We start from the raw sequence: 22383 nt of genomic DNA, 5'->3' as shown, positions 1-22383 counted from the left end.
GTAATTCGGCCGGGCGCGGTGGCTCAAGCCTGTAATCCCAGCACTTTGGGAGGCCGAGATGGGCGGATCACGAGGTCAGGAGATCGAGACCATCCTGGGTAACACAGTGAAACCGCGTCTCTACTAAAAATACAAAAACTTAGCCGGGCGAGGTGGCAGGCGCCTGTAGTCCCAGCTACTCGGGAGGCTGAGGCAGGAGAATGGCGTGAACCCGGGAGGCGGAGCTTGCAGTGAGCTGAGATCTGGCCACTGCACTCCAGCCTGGGTGACAGAGCGAGACTCTGTCTCAAAAAAAAAAAAAAAAAAAAAAGAAATCTAGTAATTCAACAAATACTTATATTTACAGAATTGTGTAATCATCACCATAATCTAATTTTAGAACATTTTCAGCATCTGCAAAGAAATTTTGTATCCATTAAGCACTTGCTCCTCATCTTCCCCAAACCCCCAGCACTGGGCAACCATTAATCTACTTTCTGTCTATATAGATTTGCCCATTATGGACATTTCATGTCAGTGGAATCATACACTACGTAGTCTTTTATGACTGACTTCTTTCTCTTAGCATAATATTTTCAGGTTTCATCCGTGTTGTAGCATGTGTCAGTACTCCATTCCTTTTTTTTTTTTTTTTTTTAGTTCAGAGTCAATAACTTTATTAGAAGGAGAATAATACTAAAACTTGTCAATGACAGAGACAATCAACTTTGTAACAGAAAGTCAGGGAAACTTTATTTTTGCGTCTAAATCCAAAGGCTAAGTATAGCAGAGTTGTAAAAATGAAATTCCACTTAGTCTGATTCACACAAGTACTAACGTTTAATCCTGTTTTCAAAGTCCAAGAACAAAAACTTGCAATTAAACACTAAGCAAGCCACATGTTTAAGTAAAATTTCTTAAAAAGTCTTAAAAAAATATGATACAGGACCTAAGTTTTCAGTGGCATATATACTATTAACATATGTTCTGAAAACTGGTAGGTTATATCAGTCCTGAATTAATTTTTAATAATAACAATTTTAAAAACTGACTGAGCTTTATACTTTTTCTATGCTACTATAGTTTTCTTTCACCTCATTTGTTAAATGTCAATCTTCATTTTATGCCATTTTCAGCATTCTTCCAAAAATCTTTGAACAGTAGTACTCTGTCTGATCTAAGGTCTTATCAGATTGGTTTTAATTGAACCGAGTGTCACATTCAGATTTAGTGTCTTCACTGGTCCCATTGACCTCATTCTTAGTATCGCTTTACTTTGATTCAATGTTTGTGTCTTCACTCTGTTTTTCTTGACTACCAGACTTCACACTACTTTTTATTAATCATCAAATCCTCTCTTTCTCCTTGGATTTTCTATCTTGTTCTCTGTCCCAACTTTTGTCCTGTGCTTATATGACTTTCAATTCTGGCTTTTTGATTTTCTTTGATCCCAACTTCAAAATCTATGTTTTCTTTCTGACTGCTCATGGCTTCTGCTTCTTCATTGATTTCTACTTCTGCTTCACCTTCTTTCTCTGCTTCATGATCTTTTGTGGTCCCAAGACCTGCTGCATCTTCAGTCTGAAGTTTGGCTTGAGTGCTGTATTAGTCTATCCTCACATTGCTAATAAAGACATACCTGAGACTGGGTAATTTATAAAGGGAAAAGGTTTAATTGACTCACAGTTCTACATGGCTAGGGAGGCCTCACAATCATGGCAGAAGGCAAAGGTAAAACAAAGTCATGTCTTACATGGCGGCAGGCAAGAGAGTTTGTACAGGAGAACTCCCATTTATAAAACCATCAGCTCTTGTGATACTTATTCACTACTATGGGAACAGTATGGGTAAACTGTCCCCATGATTCAATTATCTCCACCTGGCCCCACCCTTGACACGTGGAGATTATTACAATTCAATGTGAGATTTGGGTGGGGACACAGCCAAACCATATCAAGTGCCTATTTCATGAACACCTTCTCTTTCTTCTTTCTGTGTCATAAGCCCTTTCTTTTTCTCTTTCTTCGTCCCTTCATCTTTTCCTTTCTCCTTCACTTCCTCTCTCATGTTCTTTTTCTCTTCCTTTTCTTGTTCTCCTTTTTTAGACGCTCATCATGATCAGATTCTTGAGTCCTTTTTCTTAACTTTTCTTTCGATTCTTCTACAGTAGTTTTAATTTTGGCATGTCCCATGTGTTTTTTTCCCAACAAACGGTCATCTACCCAGGACTGGTCATCTCCTACTATCAAAAAGGCTACACACACTTCACAAACTTCCATTGTATGTGTGTGTGTGTGTGTGTGTGTGTGCAGCAAAACTTTCAATTTTCAAGGCTGTGGATCTAGGCAATTCTCTCTCTTGTTTTAATTGTTCAACTAATTTCATCCTCCCCGGGCTTCTACTTTTCCTTCAGACCCGAATTCTTCAGTCTTCTGCAGAAGTACATCAATGTTGTCTGTTAGAACCTGAATTTTTTCTTCATTTTTGCCTGTTGAGCCAGCCACCCCAGAAGACTGCTGGATTTGAGACAATGCCAAATGAGTATGGCCTCCTTCTGGTTCTACGTTCTACTTTTGCAAGTAAGCTCTGTAAGTATGGCAAAACAAACAAACAAACAAACAAAAAACACCTCTCTCATAGCCAACTTTCATAAAATGAGAGCTCTTCTCAGACTGTTTTTGTAGCTTTGCAGTATGAATTTCTTCACATGGACCAAGATCAGAATGTGTATATGTGAACAATTCTGCAGAGCAAAAACCACAGAGATAATATTTATAAATGTTCTGTGGTCCCACCACATGTTGCTGCGCTTCTTGTCCGGGGTGAGGTTTTGGTCCCAGCCCATTAACTCATCCAACAATTGTGTGGCCAAAATCATAGTGCTTCCTTTGGGCAGTTTCTCCCAGCCCAGGCACCCAGCGACAAAAGTGCTGGCGACACTATCACCAACCTCCTCAGTCTGCTCTCAGGTTGAAAAGCCTCCTTTACATAGGACCCAACAAGACAAAATCTCCATTCATTGTATGGCTAAGTAATATTCCACTGCATGGATATACCACATTTTGTTTCTCCATTCATCAGCTGGACACTGGGTTGTTTATACTTTTGTTTATTATGAGTAATGCTGCTGTGAACATTTGTTCATAAGTGTTTTTGCATTTATCTGGGGTGGATATTTACTTGCAGAATTGCTGAATTATATGTTCAGTCTATGTTTAACATCCTAAGAAACCACCAAACTATTTTTCAAAGTGGCTGTGCCATTTTTCATACCCATCAACAATGTATGAAGGTTCCAGTTTCTCTACATCCTTGCCAACACTTGTTATCGTCTGTCTTTTTGATTATAGACATTCTAGTGGGTGGGAAATGGTATTTCATTGTGGTTTTGATTTGCATTTCCCTAATGACTAATGATGCTGAGCATTTTTTCATGTGCTTATTGTTCATTCACATATCTTCTTTGGAGAAATGTCTACTCAAATCCTTTACTGGGACTGCTTTTGATACTGCCTTAGTTTCTGGGCTACGGCAGGCTGTGGGTACCTAGTGCCCTAGTAACTCTCAAGGAAATGTCTGCTGTTGTGTAGCTGACTGATTGTGACTCAGGAAATGTTAGTAATAAGTGGCAATGGTGACTTTGGGACATACATGTTGTTCATTGGAACCCAGAGTCACATACCCCCCGCCAAAAGGGACCTCAGGAGTGATCTTTATCACCTTTTGCAATTTACAGAAAAGGATGTAGATGCCCAGTGACTTCCAGGAGATCACACAACTGCTTAGGGGTGAAGCCTATATCTCCTCCAGTTACCTGCACGCGGGTTGGATACTGTGTTCCAAGGTGTAACACCATTTCTTTATCTTCTTCTTTTGGGAGAGCCAGGATAGACGATGTTTCCATATAAAAATGTTCCTGTCCTTCCACATGGACTTCACCTGTAAAGCACAAAACACAAGGCGATGTTTAATCATAAGTTCCAACGTGGGAGTTCTTGGTGGTGTTTTGCTTATGAAGAGTGAACTGCTTTAGCTTATGGAGAGCTGGACTTTTTTTTTTTTTTTTTAACAGCAGAAAAAAGTTTTTTTTCATATGCATATGGGAGGGTGTCATGGAAATGAATGGAAAATCCCAATGAGGTGATTAGGTGGTTAGACCCAGAAGCTTATATACTATTTTAACAAAGGACAATACATTTGTGGAGAAGTGAGAAGACAAAGGAAATGGGTTTTGAGCTTCTGGGGGTGGCAAATTGTGGAGAGATAAATATACAGGGGAAATTAATGGAGGATAAGGGTTATTTTAGTAAGGTTTGTTATGCAGATTTATTTCAGGGCCGTCTCTGGGCTGATAAGAGTCTGGAGTTGTCTCTTGTTCTGCTCATCCTGGTACAAGACAGGGGTCAGGAAACATCTTCATAAAGGGACATTGATGCCCTACTTTTAGGTCAATAGGAGGCGGGTAGATAACTTTTTTCTGTGTCTGCTGCTTCTCAGTTGCCTTTAGCTCAAAATAATCCTTATGTGAAAGTGGCATATTTTAAACCCAAATTTATTTACTTAACAATCAGATGGTGTTGACAATATACTAGGTATTTTTCTAAGGCTGAGCACTTTATAGACAATTAATTCACTTAATCCTTCTATCAATCTGATGAGGCATGTATCATTACCCCTATCTTGCCAGGTGGGGAAGCTGAGACATGGAAAGGTGAAGTAAGCTGCCCAAGGTGACACAGATAGTAAGTGGCGGAGCTGGGATTCAAACCTAGGCAGCCTGACTGACTCATGCTGTGAACCACGACACCACACTGCTCCATATTGACATGCTGTGTGACTCTTAGTCATTCCTGCCAAAATTCCTTTCACGTTTCAAATTTCCTACTTGTGCCAAAATTCTGAACTCTCACAATTTCCGAAATCCCAATTGGCAAAGGTTCCAAATGGTACTCTGTCAATCTGCTGCCCTCTGGGTGAGAATAATAATTAAAAAAAATATAGCATGGTGCTTAAGAGCTAGGGCCTTGGGATCAGCCAGTCCCGGTTCTACTGATAACTGAACATGAGACCTCAGCCAATTATCTAACTTTTATAAGCCTCAGTTTCCTCATTTTGAGAAATGAAGCTACTGATATGTTCCTTCTCAGAGTTGTCCTGCTTGCATGTTAAATAGTAAGCAGTAAATAGTAGCTTAAAATAAGGTTAATAATAATATTAATCTCTTAGGATTATTAGGATTAAATAATATAATACATGTAAAATGCTTAGACATGGCACCTGGCACAGTAAGTACTTGATAAGTGTTAGCTGATGTTATTATTATTAAATAATCTTTGACCCAAATTTATAGTTTTTATAAAACCTCATTTAATTTTAAAAATAAAATCCTGTGGAGTAATGAATGTTTGGTATAAGTAGTAGTTACTCTCAGACATCTGAACATCTCTCATGAGTTTACTGGTTGTGTCCAACTATTCTTACAAGGTAGTGCATTGTTTTTATAATTGGGAGGCAGTCTACATTTTCTACTTAAACAGGATGATGTTAGGAAATATACATCCTAAAGGTCTCTCTCAGGTTTTAATAAAAGATAAAAGCTTACACCACTTGCCATTCTAGTTACTTAGAATAATGTAATAGATCCTGTGAAGATTCTTTTAGAATTCTTACCAAAGACCAGCAGTGATTGTCTTAGTAAAGACAGCCGTGGTTATCTGGCCACACATTAGCATCACTTGGGGGAGCTTTTAAAAAAATATTAATGCCCTTTTCCCATATTCCAATATTCTAATTTGACTGGTATGAGGTGGGACCTAGGTATTGTGTGTGTGTGTGTGTGTGTGTGTGTGTGTGTGTGTGTGTGTGTTTTGAGATGGGATTTTGCTCTTGCTGCCCAGGCAGGAGTGCAGTGGTGTGATCTTGGCTCATTGCAACCTCTGCCTCCTGGGTTCAAGTGATTCTCCTGCCTCAGCCTCCCAAGTAGCTGGGATGACAGGCAATTGCCAGCAGGCCTGGCTAATTTTTGTATTTTTAGTAGGGACTGAGTTTCACCATGTTGACCAGACTGGTCTCGAACTCCTGACCTCAGGTGATTCATCTGCCTAGGCCTCCCAAAGTGCTGGAATTACAGGTGTGAGCCACCATGGCCAGTCAATATTGCTGTTTTTTTTTTTTTTTGAGATGGAGTCGCCCTCTGTCACCCAGGCTGGAGTGCAGTGGCCGGATCTCAGCTCACTGCAAGCTCCGCCTCCCGGGTTTACGCCATTCTCCTGCCGCAGCCTCCCGAGTAGCTGGGACTACAGGAGCCGGCCACGTCGCCTGGCTAGTTTTTTTTTGTATTTTTTAGTAGAGACGGGGTTTCACTGTGTTAGCCAGGATGGTCTCGACCTCCTGACCTTGTGATCCACACGTCTTGGCCTCCCAAAGTGCTGGGATTACAGGCTTGAGCCACTGCGCCTGGCCTTCTATTTTTTAAAATATAAAAAATCGTTTTTTATGGCTGTATAATATTCCATGGTGTATATGTGCCACATTTTCTTTATCCAGTGTATCACTGCTGGGCATTTGGGTTGATACCATGCCTTTGCTATTGTCAATAGTGCTGCAATGAACATGCATATGCATGTATCTTTATATGATAATGATTTATATTCCTTTGGGTATATACCCAGTAATGGGATTGCTGGGTCAAATGGCATTTCTGGTTTTAGATCTTTGAGGAATCGCCACACTCTCTCCTACAATGGTAGAACTAATTTACATTGCCACCAACAGTGTAAAAGCATTCCTACTTCTCTGCAGCCTTGCCACCATCTGTTGTTTTGAATTTTTAATAAAAGCCATTCTGGCTGGCATGAGATGGTATCTCACTGTGGTTTTGATTTGCATTTCTCTAATGACCAGTGATGTTGAGCTTTTTTTCTTCTGGTTGTGGGCTGCATAAATGTCTTCTTTTGAGAAGTGTCTGTTTATGTCCTTTGCCCACTTTTTAATGAGGAATGTTCTTTGCATGGTCATGGATGGAGCTGGAAGCCATTATCCTCTGCACACTAACGCAGGAACAGAAAGCCAAACACCGCATGTTCTCACTCATAAATGGGAGCCGAACAATGGGAACACATGGACACAGGGAGGTGACCAACATACACTGGGGCCTCTTGGAGGGTGGAGGGAGGGAGAGCTTCAGGAAAAATAGTTAATGCATGTTGGGCTTAATATTGAGGTGATGGGTTAATAGGGAAACAAACTACCATGGAACATGTTTACCTGTATAACAGACCTGCACATCCTGTATGTGTACCCCAGAACTTAAATAAAATTAAAATACAGACACATGCACACACACACACACACACACAAACCTAGAACTTAAAAAAAAAAATCTTAGCCAGAACGTTAAGTCTAAACAAATCAATTAACAAATAACAGTGTCAAGATTGGAAAAGATAAATAAAACTGTCATACAACTGTGTACATAGAAAATTCAAGAGAATCTCTAAGTCTATTAAAATAGTAAAGGAATTAAGCAAAATTGCTAGATATAAGATCAATATACAAAAATTAACTGCGTTCTTATATACTAGACACAACAAGTTAAATAAAGTTAAATAAAAATAACCATAGTATCACAAAGCATAAAATACTAGGAATAAATATTAAAAAGGAGTTGCAAGATCTCTATAGTGAAAACTAAAAATTACTGAGAAAAGTTAAAGAAAACCTAGATAAAAGGCAAAGTGTTCCATGCTTATGGATTAGAAGACATAATATTGTTAAGATTTCAATTCTCTCAAATTTGATATATTGTTTCAATGCAATCCCAATCAAAATCCCAACAAATTATTTTTGGCGGGATTTATGAATTAATGATAAATTTATCTGAAAATGCAAAGGACCTATAATAGCTAAGGTCGTATTGAAGAAACAGCAGCAAAAGTACCTTAAATTATCGGATTTTAAGACTCACTATAAAGTTACAGCAAGTAAGACACTGGTATTAGCAAGATAGGTAAATAGACAAATAGAATATGATAGAGAACTCAGAAGTAGAACAACACATATGTAGACATCTGGAAAACAACAAAAGCTGCACTGCAATTCAGTAAGGGAAAGGATAGTCTTCAATAAATGGTGCTGGGTCAATTGAATATCCACATGAAAAAGATGGAATATTGACTCATATCTCACATCATACAGAAAATTTAATTTGAGGTGAATCATAGACCTAAGTGCAAAAGCTAAAACAATCAAGTTTCTAGGAGAAAACATAAGAGAATATCTTCATGACCGTTGGACAGGCAAAATTTCTTCAATGAGCACAAAATCATTAGCTATAAATAAAAGACTGAAAAATTGATATTCATTAAAATGAAGAAATTAGACTCGGCGCGGTGGCTTCAGCCTGTAATCCCAGCACTTTGGGAGGATGAGGTGGGCAGATCACCTGAGGTCAGGAGTTCGAGCCCAGCTTGGCCAACATGGTGAAACTCCATCTTTACTAAAATTACAAAAATTAGCCGGGTGTGGTGGTGTAAGCCCGTAATCCCAGCTACTAGGGAGGCTGAGGCAGAAGAATCGTTTGAACCCATGAAGTGGAGGTTGTAGTGAGTCGAGACCACTCCATTGCACTCCAACCTGGGCAACAAGAGCGAAACTTCATCTCAAAAATAAATAAATAAATAAATGGAAGAAATTGTCTGGGTGTGGTGGCTCACACTGTAATCCCAGCACTTTGGGAGGCTAAAGAAGGGGGATTGTTTGAGCCCAGGAGTTTGAGACCAGCCTAGGCAACGTGGCAAAACCCCATCTCTACAAAAAATACGAAGATTAGCTGGGCATGGTGGTGCATGCCTGTAGTCCCAGCTACTTAGGAGGCTGAGGTGGGAGGACTGTGGCCAGGCGTGGTGGCTCACACCAGTAATTCCAGCACTTTGGGAGGCCAAGGTGGGCAGATCATGAGGTCAAGAGATCGAGACCATCCTGGCTAACACAGCAAAACCCTGTCTTTATTATAATACAAAAAATTAGCCAGGCGTGGTGGCGGGCACCTGTAGTCCAGCTACTCGGGAGGCTGAGCCAGGAGAATGGTGTGAACCCGGGAGGCGGAACTTGCAGTGAGCTGAGATCACACCACTGCACTCCAGCCTGGGCAACAGAGCCAGATTCCATCTCAAAAAAAAAAAAAAAAAAGCTATTATTCAGCAATTTCATTCCTGGGTACATTCCATTAGAAACAAGTGCTATGTTCACCAAAATATAAGCATAATAGTGTTTATAGAAATTTTATTCATAATGCCGCCAAATTAAAAACAACTCTAATGTCCTGAATGGTAGAATGAATAAATAAATTGTGAAATATTTGCATAACAGAATACTACCAATGAGAAAAAAGAATCTATGCAACAACATGAATGAATCGTTCATACATAATGTTAAATAAAAGCAGAAGGCGTAACAGAGGTTATAAGGTTCCATTTATATAAAGTGCAAATGAGGTAAAGCTAATTTACAGTGATAAATATTAGAATAATACCTTGAGGGGTTACTAAGAGAGGACACATGGAAGCATGCTGGGGGTGCAGAAATTTTCTATGTCTTTTTAAAATTTTTTATTTTTATTTTTTGAGACAGAGTCTCATTTTGTCATCCAGGCTGGAGTGCAGTGGTGTAATCTTGGCTCGCTGTAACCTCCACCTCCCAGGTGCAAGCGATTCCCATGCCTCAGCCTCCCTAGTAGCTGGGACTACAGGTGTATGTCACCACCCCTGGCTAATTTTTGTATTTTTAGTAGAGATGAGGTTTCACCATGTTGGCCAGGCTGGTCTTGAACTCCTGAACTCAAGTGATCTGCCTGCCTTGGCCTCCCAAAGTGCTGGGATTACACTGTGCCCAGTCACGTTCTATGTCTTGATGTGGGTAGTATTTACACATGTTTATACATACACAAAAATTCACCAACCTGTAAATTTCCTCTGCACTTTAAATTACTGTTTAAAAATCACACTTGAATGGGAAATATTGCCTTAGAGTTTCAGTAGTTTTCAGTCCAGATGATTGAAATTAGAGTCTTCAGCTTCAGAAGCTTCCCTTTTCTCGCTAAGATTACTTACCTTCAATGATTTGGTCAACATATTTAAAGGCTTGCTCTACATTTCCTTGCTCGATTTTTTTCTCATCAAAAAGAAATGAATTGTGCTTTAGGGCTTGCTGCAGTGGAAAAACAAACCAAAACAACAGCAAAAGATTTAATTTTGCATTCTAGTAAACAATTTGTTTCCCATGAAAATTCCACGCTTCCATGTTTCTACTGTATCAGGTCTTCATTACACCGAGAAAATCAGAGCCAGGGCTGTGTGAAGAGTCAGAAGAAGGCGGACTCAAATGGATTACAGGCATTGGTGACTCATTTTTGTACAGTGCTCTGGGGAAGGGCTGAGGGGGACACAAGGGTATATAAACCCGCTTCCCACCTCTCCATTGCTGAGTGATGATCTGAGTCAGTTTGGCAGTTAGGTGCTGACTCTGGGGCTAGAGGGTTACTCAATAGTAAAGAGAGGTCAAGAAGGAGGAGGCTGATGGGGCCCAGGAATGGCCTTGAATGGGTGACCTGAGTTGGATCCTGAATCATTTGAAGTCAAAGGCACATCATAAAACAATAGTTTGAGGCTGAAACCAAGCTGAGGGGCCAAAAAGAGCAAAAGGCCAGAATGGCCAGGGTGCAGGTTTTCTATCAAGAAACAGTGGAAGATGGGTTTGAAAGGTGGAATGTGGCTGGACTATTAAAGACCTTGATTTGATACTAAAGAGTTTGGACCTTATCTAAGGGCATAGTGTTAAATAGGAAAAGTGACCTAATGACCTTAGTGACTTAGGAAAGTTACTATGTTAGGTAGATGGGCTGAAATGGAAGAAAAGAGCCTCTTTTAGTGGTTTTTGTAGTAAATCTGAAAAGAAGATAGTGAGGACTAGGCTGGAGGGTGGAGTGAAAGCGAGAATGAAAAGAAAGGGGCAGCCTTAAGGGACGTTTAAAAGATAACTGGAAAAAACTTGAACTTGGCAGCTGTTGGGAAGAAGAAGGGAGAAATGAAGTGGATGCTCAAGACTGAATCTACTTTGTGGGTGGGGGGGTGGAGGGTGTCCATATTGCTTATGCATCCACCTATCCATCGATTCCTCCATCCCTCCATCCCTCCGTCATCCAACATGTTTATTGAGCATCTACTGTGGGTTTAGAGCTTTGCTAGGCACTGGGGATATAAAGTACAAGAGCACGCAACATGTCCTTGCCCTCATTCATGACAACTAAAACAAAAATGATAGGTAACATTTATTGAATGCATTCCCTGTCCCAGGTGCTATGCTAAGGATTTTACTGGGATTCTCTCATTTAAGCTTACCATGACCTTTTGGTGTAGGTACTTTTAGAATTACCATTTTACAGAAGGAAAAGCTGAGGTATGAGGGGTTTAAAGCTTTTGCTGCTATTAAGAGGCTGCTAGTGGCAGAGTCAGATGATGAATCAAAGTAGTCTGTCTCCAGAGCCTGTCTGTGCTTGAGCAGTAAGTGGGCAGGGAGACAGAGGACCCAATAGTTGTCATAAGTAAGTGTTACATTTTTTTCTGATTTCCACAGTGCTCTAGATTTTCCGGCTGACTGCTTTTGTATATGAGATTATAAGGACATTTCTCAGGTGTTGCTTATCTGCATTCTTAGCCCATGCCTTGGCAAGAGGTCACAGGAGAAGTGGGCACAGAATGCTTCATTTCCACGGGTCCCTGTAGAAGCAGTGGTGGGAAGGAGGAGTCTAAGCAGGAAAGGACTCAGTTTCTGTCTTGAGGGGCAAATTGCGGGAGCCTTCACTCTAAAACTACAGGTAACACTGAACAAAGTATAGATGGAACCCAACTTATGCTATTTTATGACTCCATGGGTTGAACTGTGCCCCAAGTCCACCACTGAAGTCATTCTAGAAGACACAAAGTGGTCTGACTACCTCTATTGTGATAATCCTTGGCTCTATGTCTTCATAAGCGATCTTCACTTTTTTGGCTGCCTCTCTTGCATGAGCATAGGTATCAGCGGCCACAGTGCTGACGATCTGACCCACGCAAATTACCTGCAGAAAGCCACATGTTGTAATTAGCGAAAACACAGACTCATTAAAAAGGAATTACTGTTCCCACATTCTTACATTTACCTATTGGGTTTTTGTGACCAAAAGCAAGATTATTTTCTACCTATGAGAATAAATTTACAACAGTGGTTTGAGTAGGACTTAGGGGGCCCAAAGTTGAATGTAGAAACTAATTATCTGGCTTTAATGATCTCCCTTCTGGTTGTTCTTGGCCACATTACTCACCATTCCCTCAGCATACACAGTGATCCAATTAACCTAACATTCTGCTGGTTCTTTCAATGTCTTATGATCTGTGTTGCTTCTATGACTTTCATGACTTTTGAGAAGTATTCTTTGAGGACTTCTGGCTTTTATCAGAATCTCAAAAGGGTCTACAATTCAAGAGAGAAGTTGAGAATTACTGAGGCAGAGTCATTGGTTTCCAACAAGTCTTTGTGATGTGAACATGGATCCATGGATGGCTATAGTCATAACCAATAATCATTTTGGCATCTCCAGCAAGGTATTTGAATAATAAACCACACATAAATCACCCACCTCATTCTGTGCATAGAAAATCTCTCCTTGATAGTTATTATCTCCTGGAACATCCTCTGCTGTTATCACGTCAACAACACCTGGAAGTGCCAGGGCTTCTGAAATATCAATTGATCTAGGAGAGAAAATTTGAAGGTAGATATTAAAGTTTCAGGAGCCAGTTCCCAGTGATTCCTCAAACACAGGGAGAAACTATAATGGACGTCATAACTAAATCGTGGAGCAATATTCTACGTTGAAAAATGCCAGTATTTAGCAGATGTTCTAACTCTTTCATATCCTTGGATTCTTACATAACTATGCTTAAAAAATGACTGATTCTCAACCAGAAAAATAAATGTGTATTCTTTCTTTTTTTTGTGAGACAGGGTCTCACTCTGTTGCCCAGGTTGGAGTGCAGTGACGTGATCAAAACTCACTGCAGCCTTGGTCTCCTGGACTCAGGTAGCCTCCTCAGTAGTTGGGACTACAGGCGCATGCCACCATGCCTGGCTAATTTTTTGTAGAGATGGAGTTTCGCTATGTTGCCTATGCTGGTCTCGAACTACTGAACTCCAGCGATCTGCCTGCCCCGGCCTGGGATTACAAGTGTGAGCCACCACGCTGGAAATTAATATTCTTATTTGAATTAAATATTTAATAAGCCCTTGATTTGAATGTGAAACTGTGAATGTGTTTCAGTAACATTAAGAATCTCTTTTACTTCCTTACATGATCTTTGCATGAGCTCTGGTGCTGGTGATTGGAGCCAGGAAGAGTTCTTGGTCGATGCAGGGCATGTCGTCAATATACACAGCTTCCCCTGTGGTGTGTTTAATGGCCGACTGGTGCATGACTGGGTGTCCAACTGGATCTTGTGGGGGTTGGTGGGGATCCACACACTGTTAACGGATAAAGTAAATTATTTTGCCACGAGGAATTCTCATGCCCTGAAAATTAGGTCTGATATATCTGGCTTACTCACGTGTTAGGGAAAAACAAAAAACAAAACAAAAAAAAACCCCAAAAAACAAAAAATTATAGGCAATTGGGTATCCATATCCATGAGTTCAGGTTAATAAATATCCATTAAGTATTAAGTACTATGGTAAGGGATTATATTCTTGTTACAATTCTCCTCTTACCCCCAAAAAGAAGACATCCTAGATTCAGGGTGGTTGTAATAAGGCAGAGAAGGCTTTCTAGAGGCAGTAAATGTTGACTTGGGTTTTAAAGGAAGAACAGGTATTGGGCGAGCAAAGGAGGTAACTAAACTGAAAATAGTGGAGAACAATGATTCAGAATCTAATTCTTGTGTAGCCTTGAGTAAAAGCATAGAAGCTAAACCAAGCAAATTGTGTGTGTATAGCAATAGGTAACATCAGCTGGCTTCAATAGACGTTATCTTAAATACAGTTATTGAAAAGAAGGAGAAGTATGCCTAATGCATACATCTGAATGCATAAACATTAAAAAACAAAAAACTCTGTCCACCAACCTGAAACATCTGAATTCCTTGGGGTGTTTCTATGGGAAAGTCTTCTAGAGCACTCATGAACTTTTCTGGAATGTCGGGAAACTTCTGGGGATCCTGAACAGAAGATTACTTCACAGTTAATTTTACAATCTGAGTGAACAGCTTGGAAAAACACATGGAGATAAAGTTATCCAATCTATTCTTTTAGATCTTAGATGCCAGTTCTTCTGGGAGAAAGCTCTGAGCTTCAAGTTCTGTAAGCTAGTAGCAGTTGCTTGAATAATAACTACATCTATTTATGTGCACAGAAAAATAAATGTTATTTCCAGGAAGTAAAGATTTCCTTTCATGACAAAGTCTTTTTTTGAATGAATGGAAATATGGATACTTCTAAATGGAGGCTGTGTTTCCAAACCTGGGCCACTCTTGTGGGCATGTATCTCAAATAAACAATTGAGGGAGTAGGGAAAGATTAATCTACAAGGATGTTCAATTGCAGATTATTTGTGATAGTAAGGAAACTAGAATTAAGCCAAATATCCAATAATAGGGAAATGATGGTACATCCAAGTACAATATTCCGCAGTTATAAAAAATAACTTTGCAGAAATGTCTTTAATGGCATTGAAAAATTCATGAAATATAGTTAAATAAAAAAAGTTACAAAAATTTATGTACAGTATAATCCCATGTTTTGTAAAAAAAAATAAAAATATAAAAGTATGTATTCCAAAATGTTAATAGTGGTTACGGTAGGATTATTAGATTACAGTTCATTTAAAAAATTTTGCTTCTCCGTATTTTGAATTCTTTTATAATGATAGAATATATAATAAATAGAAGGTAATATGTAAGATAATATTTGATAACCTTTTAAATATGCTTATTTATTAAATATATGATAATTGAATATGTTTTTCTTTTATATTTATTATGCATTATATATGATAATGGTTAATTATTAATACCATTAATATGGATTTTATATGTGATATAATCTATTAAATACATACGTACATATTTTTAGATTGAATATGTATAAAATTATATACTGATTATATATTTTTCTATTGAATATGTTATATAACACATAATAGAGTATACAATGTATAACAGAATATACTAAAATAATACTGATAATAAATAAGGTTAATAAAATAATAACAAGGACTGGCTGAACTAAGAGAGCAAAGTTCTCAGTCATAAAAGGGTTATAGGTGTAGTCATCTGTCTGCCATTTTGGGATCACTTCGTGGCTCATCAAGGGGGCGCTCATGATCATGGATCATATTTGGAGAAACACTGTGGGGGTTATTTTAAACTAGGTTAGGCTAAAAAAATAGTTAACAGAAAAGTAAAAACAATCTAAATGTCAAAAATAAGGAATGGATCAAATAATGAATGGTGCATCTATCTCTAAACATGCCATGCAACCATTATGTCATGATGCCACTGAAAAATAATTAATGTCACTGAAAGATGATTACATTGCTAAATGAAATAAGCAAGCTATACTACACAGTTATACAGATACATACACATGTACATATACATCCATAATGAAGGGTTTCGAAGCATGCACACCAAAATAGTAATAGTGTTTATCTATGGGTGATGGGATTATAAAAGAGTTTCTCCTCTTTTTTAACTTATTCATATTTTCTAAATAGTAAAGCATTATTTTAATTTTACTTATTATTTTAACAAGAACATGTTCTTTAAAAACGGAAAAGATATGGATTTACTTACTGAAGGCTTTTCACCACTGTAGGTCAATCTGATCTTGCATGTTAGTGTTTGTCACACAAATAAGGCAAATGGTATAATAAAGTTGTCCCTTTCTCAGCCCAGGGGTGAGGAAGGGAGAGGGAAGGAGAGGAGCAAAGTGGCCCAGGAGGAGACGTTGGAGACTGGGAGCACCACATTGAGGGCCCTAGCCCAGGAAGCCTCCACGTGTTATCAAAGGCAGGCGGGGAAGTCCTTCATGTGCAGATCTGTGCTAAGAATGTCAAGGCACCCTGAAACCCAGAGAAGCCATTTACCATTTGATTCATTCCTCGCCTCACTTTCAGGTAGAATTTGAAGAGGAGGCTGATGATGAGGGTTCGCCTGTACTCCACCATGCCACCCTCAGCTGCTGGTGGGATGTAGATCTCATCCAGGACCCATCGGCAGGCATCACTCAGCATTTGGTCATCCCATTGCCTAGAAGGAAAGAATGTTAATGTTTCATAGAAGAAGGCAAAGAGAGAATATCATATTTGGATGTACCATAATTTGTCTTGCAATTTCCCTGTTGCTGGATTTTAGTTTAATGTTAGTTTCTTTACTATTAAAAATAATCTGCAATTGAGCATTCTTGTAGGCAAAGACAGACACTAAACTGACATGCAAAGAAAGATGGAGAGCAAGTTGTATCCACCTTTGAAGTCTAGACAAAATATCTTCAAGAGAGTTTGTTAGCTCTCTTCAGTATCTGATGCAGTGGTTCCCAAACTTTCTACATCAAGTCTTCCTATATTATTATTTTTCATTTCCAGGATTGGGAATGTTGATTTACCTTAAATACCTGGGTTAAAAAAGCACTAACGCCAAAGCTTCCTGAGATCTGGGACTTTGTTGATCTTGTCCACTGCTGTATCTCCAGCAACTATCCTCCAGCCTGGCATACACACTACACTAGGTAAATATTTGGTAAATAAAAAATTATTGAAGATAGCAGTAAAATATTTCAGAAATCAATGTTTCTATATAAATTTTTTGGAAGTGAAGTTATTTTTGTATCTGCGAAAAAACTCACATTAAGTTCTAATTGCTAACAATGAGTGGATAGAAAGTATTATAGAAGCACTAGTTGGAAACATTTTTAAAAATTACTTTTCAAATGTTAGCGATAATGAGAGCGACAGGAGGAGGTCATTTAATCTTTTAAACATTTCATCTTTTTCAAATGTGGCTTAAGGACATTTTCAGATGTCTTAGGACACAGTATTGGCGACTTACTATACAGGCTAATTAAAAGTGAAAATTTAAAGATAATATCTACTCAAACTAAGTAATTTGTGCATTAATCGCATTGCAGAAACCTGTAATAAAAGAATCACTGTACCTTAAAAAGGGCGGCTTTTGGGTGGCTTGTACTTTATACTTTTCTTCAGTGCTTAAATTTTCTAAATGATTGTATGTATTTTTATCATCAGAAAAAATTCTCCAAGTGCTAATTTCATTAAAAAAATAATCTAAACTAGAAAGGCCTGAGTATCATGCCCCAGATGTACTATGACATACCTCCCAATGAGCTGCTTGCAGGTTTGGCTTGCAGAGACAGTGGTGGGGCCCACGCTTCCACAGAACATTTGAAGTTTCTTGATTGTGTTCGTGCCGTCTTCAAACTTCACGCTCATCCCAGCATTGACAATGGCAAATGCGTTCTGCTGACGCTGGGCCATCCGGAGTCCAAACACAAAGTGCCACTGGAGATAGGAAAACACTCAGAACATTTAGTGCTTACTCCACAGTCTGCCATACAGCAATACTTTCGATGAGTGGATCTCCAGGCACTGTGACTGACTATAGTTGACATATATGCCGTATATGGGTACTGTCCGATGTGGCTCATATATATTAATACTTAGTCCTTACAACAAGTCTGCTCATTTCCAATTTATGATGAGGAAACTGAGATGTGAAGTAACTTGCACAAAGTCACACAGCAAGTGGCAGAACTGGGGTTCCAAGCTAAGCAGCCTGACTCGAGTCTATGCTTACTGGCTAAGCTTTATGCCTTTCAACTCTGAATGGTCACATGTGGCCTCAGGCAAGTGATGGAAAAAACTGGCTCTTACTTTTCTTTAAAATGAGAAGGCTGGGTTAGATCAGGTGGTACCTTAGGGGCTGCTGAGTTGAATGAGGGGAAGATGGGCAGATAGGATGGCTCTTAAATAGAACTACCACAGCTTCAGTTTCATCTGTTTTAGTTTGCTGTTCTATGTAAATTTCATTAGAATAAAGAGTTGTATTGTTTAAAAAAAAAAAAAAAGAAAGAAAAAGCTTGAAAACCACTGGACTACTGGTCTCCCCAGTTCTTTCTAGGAGTAGCCTGTCCTTCTTGGTTGAATCTCATGACTAGAGTGGAACATTGGAGCCATGAAGTGGGAAAGCCTCTTTGTGTGGCCAGCATCTTGGCGGGCGTGGGGGAGATATTAAATCCTACCACCATGGACCTTGTCAAGGATAAAACATTTCTGTCATACAAAACACTGGTGACAGAGAAGTGTTTGAGACATGCTGATCATATTTACTCTGCTCTACTGATGTATGGAGACTTTCCTCTCCATTCCTGCTGCCACTGCCCTCACCACCATCTCCCAATTTATTGCTGGAAGTGCTGCATCAGCCTCCTAGTTGGTCATTCAGTCTTTAGTCTCTCCCCGATCTGATTTATCCTTTAACTTTCTACTCCATTTATGTTCTTAAAATACCACTTCCATTTAAAGCCTTCAGAGGCGGCCATCTGTTAGAACACATACAAACTCCTTGATGGAGCAATGGATGTGTTTAGTAATGGAGCCCAGCTTCCCTTTCAATCTCACTCATGGGCTGCTCCAGCCCCATACCCCACTCCCTGGCCTCCCAAACTGCCATCCCCAACCCCCAGGCTCTCCTCCCTTCTCTCCACTGATTCAAAGGCTACCATCTTCTATGCTTCACCCCCATCACCCTTCCTCCCCTTTCCTCCCTTTAGGCTCTTCCCCTCACCAAGCTACTCTGAGTGGCTTGCTGTCCACTCATTTCCTGTCTGAGGGTATTAGTTATTTCCTACTTCAAGCTCTTCCTGTTAGATTTACCGATCTTCCACTTGGACTCAGGAAGGGGAACATCACACACAGGGGCCTATCATGGGGAGGGGGGAGGGGGGAGGGATTGCATTGGGAGTTATACCTGATGTAAATGATGAGTTGATGGGTGCAGCACACCAACATGGCACAAGTATACATATGTAACAAACCTGCACGTTATGCACATGTACCCTACAACTTAAAGTACAATAATAATAAATAAATTTAAAAAAATAATAAAAAAAATAAAGTGTAATTATGTATTATCTGCAGGGTGTTTAAAAAAAAAAAAAAAAAAAGATTTACCGATCTTCAAGGACAGGACCCCTTCTGTGTCATAAACCCTTAGTGTCTTCTGGGTTTACCACACTGTGCCTGGGATATAGATTGGTAGGTGGTTAATAAGTAAATAATTTTATTTAAACTATTTGGTTAATAAATGTTGATTGACTTGGAGGTAATTTTATGATAATGAACTTTCAGCCAGAAACTTGCTGTAGATGATGTTGACTGGATTTACTTAATCTTGGGTAAGATGCATATTTACCTGAGACCGAAAATTCAAGTCACATGAAAGGTTCTCCTTTTGTAAGGCCAGTGTGCCCTTTAGGTAATATAATCTTATAGGACCACTGCCACTGTGCCCTTTAGGTAGACTGGCTTTGCAAAAGGAGAATCTTTCATGTGAGATAGAGCCTAGGGTACTTTTGGGGCCCAGGGAAATGTTTTACTTTTAATTTACTGCAGACTACTAGATGGGGTAGGGAGGGAGGGGGGCATGAGTTGAAAAACTACCAATTGGGTAATATGTTCACTACCTGGGTGATGGAGTCTGTATCCCAAACCTCAGCCTCTCGCAACATACTCATGTAACAAACCCGCACCTGTAGCCCCTATATCTAAAGTAAAAGTAGAAATTTAAAACATCTTTTAAAATAAAAAAAAAATGAATATAAGACACTGAATGCAGCTTGGATTTATATTGTTACAATCATTTTTATATATAGATATAGCTATACAGTCATACAGTTTATTTTTTATGGAGGAAGAGATTCAAAAAGGCAAAAGTGCCTAGGGCCCATAAAAGTCATAGTGTGGCCCTGATATGAAAGCAAATCAAATGGTCATTTGGAAATTTGCCCCTCCCTGTGTGGCAGCCCAGAAAATCTCCCTAGAGCATTGTCCTGGAAGCCTATCTGCAGGCTCATTGCACAGGTCAGCGGGGCTTCCTTCGGGCTGGGCAGTGAGTCAGGGAACCCTCACCTGAGTGGAGTAGGGAATATAAACAGATGACACAATCTCTTCTGATTTCAAGTCCGCCTCAGGTGATCTCTCAAGGAAAGGACCATTTAAAGGAATCTGCCGTTGTCCTTCTGTTTGAGAAAATCACCCTTGGTTAGGATGTGCTTATCAAATTGGAGGATATGTTGCCAGTGACAGATGTGATGTGTGGTGGAAAGAGGGTGCAGGCTGGGATCCATGTCTGGTTCTAGCTCCAGCTAGACTTTGGCAAGTCATGGAAACTTTGGGGTTCTCAGCTTCAGAGTGGCAGGGTTGGTCAGATAAGCTGCAAAGTCATTTCTGGTTCTTATAGACCATTATATGCTACTCATAAAATTTGGCCTCGAAGAGCTTTAAAGCTATTTGGAAACAACCTAGTACAATGTATACATTTCACAAATGAGAACACTGAGCTCCAGAGAGGTTGAGTGACCTTTGCAAAGTACCAGAGGTGGGACTGGTGGCAGAGATGGGATTCCCGATAGTCATGAGACATTTAATGGGGATACATTCTGAGAAATGGTGTAGTTAGGTGATTATGTTGTGTGAATATCATAGAATGTATTTACATAAACTTAGATGGTGTAGTGTACTGCCTACCATACCATCTAGGTTTGTGTAGCAATAGCTACAACGAGGCTACAGGGTGTAGCTATTGCTCCTAGGCTACAAACCTGCACAGCATGTTACTGTGGTGAATACTGTAGGCAATCACAACATAATGGTAAATATTTGTGTATTTAAACATATCTAAACACACAGAAAAAGTACTGCAAAAATATGGTGTTATTAATGTAATCTTATGGAACCACCGTCATGTATGTGGTCTGTTTTTGGCTAAAAAATTTTTATACATGATTGTGTGTGTGTGTGTGTGTGAATATATATACATATATGTGTGTGTGTGTATATATATATATTTAAAACAGCTTACCATACTGTTTTTTGATCCATACTTTTTAAATGTAATTTTAATCAAGAAGATATCTTACATTAATAGCCCTATGAATAATATGCATTTATTTTTATTTCTTTAAGTTTAAATCATTTTCTTTCCACAAAGCTCATGGCGTCTTTGAATAAAGAGAGGAGGAATAAGTAATATGCCCCACAAACTTGATTTTGTTTAAAACAAAAAGTGCTATAGGAAAAATGGCCATCTTTATGAATCTCTGCAATAAAATATGGCATAAATCTTTAAAGCCACAGAGATACTTCTCATTAATTTTTCTTCACCTGCTTTGATACTGCAATTTAGATTGATCAGAAATGTGGCCAAATATTTAAGAGAAATTGTCTACACATAGAACAGCCGGAGAGCAGGATAATTGGTCACAGTTTCACCCTTAGGTTTGAGGTAATGTAAACATAGCCTATGAATCTAAATTAGAAGTACTTGGGTCCCTAATTAATGGTTTACAGCAGGAGCTATATAACTGATAGTGATGAGCACAGAAAAAAAATGCTTAAAGCTTTGTCTCTTACCTTTAGATATCAGATTGATGGCAGCATTTCCTGCTGCTAAAATGGGGTTTAGGTCAGAAAAATTAGGCCGGCTCACCACATGTCCTCCTAAAGTCTAAATAAAAAAAAAGATGGCATTTTAAAAGCTATACTTAGTTATTAGACAAATACGGAATTATGTATACAGGGTTCTTGTGTAAGTTTTATATTCTCTCTCTTTTTTTTTGCGTCATTGAAAGAGCTGGCAGAGTTTGGGGGCAGTTAAATAGATAGATAATATATTGTGCAAGATTCCCACTCCTGACTCCATTCAAACTGACAGCTTGAGAAAATATTCCTCTTCCATGTGCAATGAAGAGGAACATTTCTTTGAGAACTGACTCTAGTATGCATTTGTCTTTGTTCAGAAGCCTTCCTTGATAAGTATGTTTACTTATGGGAATTTAGGGGCTAGTGCCTGCAGGTTAGGGAGAAGAAGGAGTATAGTTAAAGGGAAGAAAGTGTGCACCAATATGCGGTAGGTAGAGAGACTGGAGCCTGGGGAAACCTAAAGAACCAGAACAGGAGCATCGCATTCAAATGCCTGTGGTGCTGCTGGGGAGTACAGGCTGCTTTGCTGCCCTAAGCCTCAGTAAAGTCTGCTTCATACACAGCCTCGAAAGTGGGCCTTTGAAAGACTTAAGGGGACAAGT

General features: G+C 39.2%; 1 protein-coding gene and 1 pseudogene across 1 annotated transcript in view; both read right to left on the bottom strand.

The window, feature by feature from the left end:
• The window catches only part of AOX4 (aldehyde oxidase 4), a 76486-nt gene that overhangs the window by 26578 nt on the left and 27525 nt on the right, over window positions 1–22383 (bottom strand). The window contains 13 exon segments of the mRNA NM_001318174.1: window positions 3794–3918; window positions 10089–10185; window positions 11972–12094; window positions 12653–12767; window positions 13364–13533; window positions 14130–14222; window positions 16151–16313; window positions 17397–17416; window positions 17418–17453; window positions 17455–17470; window positions 17472–17581; window positions 20210–20316; window positions 21713–21806. Coding sequence (NP_001305103.1) covers window positions 3794–3918; window positions 10089–10185; window positions 11972–12094; window positions 12653–12767; window positions 13364–13533; window positions 14130–14222; window positions 16151–16313; window positions 17397–17416; window positions 17418–17453; window positions 17455–17470; window positions 17472–17581; window positions 20210–20316; window positions 21713–21806 — 1269 coding nt within the window.
• Window positions 1058–2981, bottom strand: LOC114671390 (luc7-like protein 3; annotated as a pseudogene).

Source organism: Macaca mulatta, chromosome 12 (assembly GCF_049350105.2).
Source record: "Macaca mulatta isolate MMU2019108-1 chromosome 12, T2T-MMU8v2.0, whole genome shotgun sequence".
NCBI classification, from domain to species: domain Eukaryota; kingdom Metazoa; phylum Chordata; class Mammalia; order Primates; family Cercopithecidae; genus Macaca; species Macaca mulatta.
This window is presented reverse-complemented; position numbering and strand designations above follow the sequence as displayed.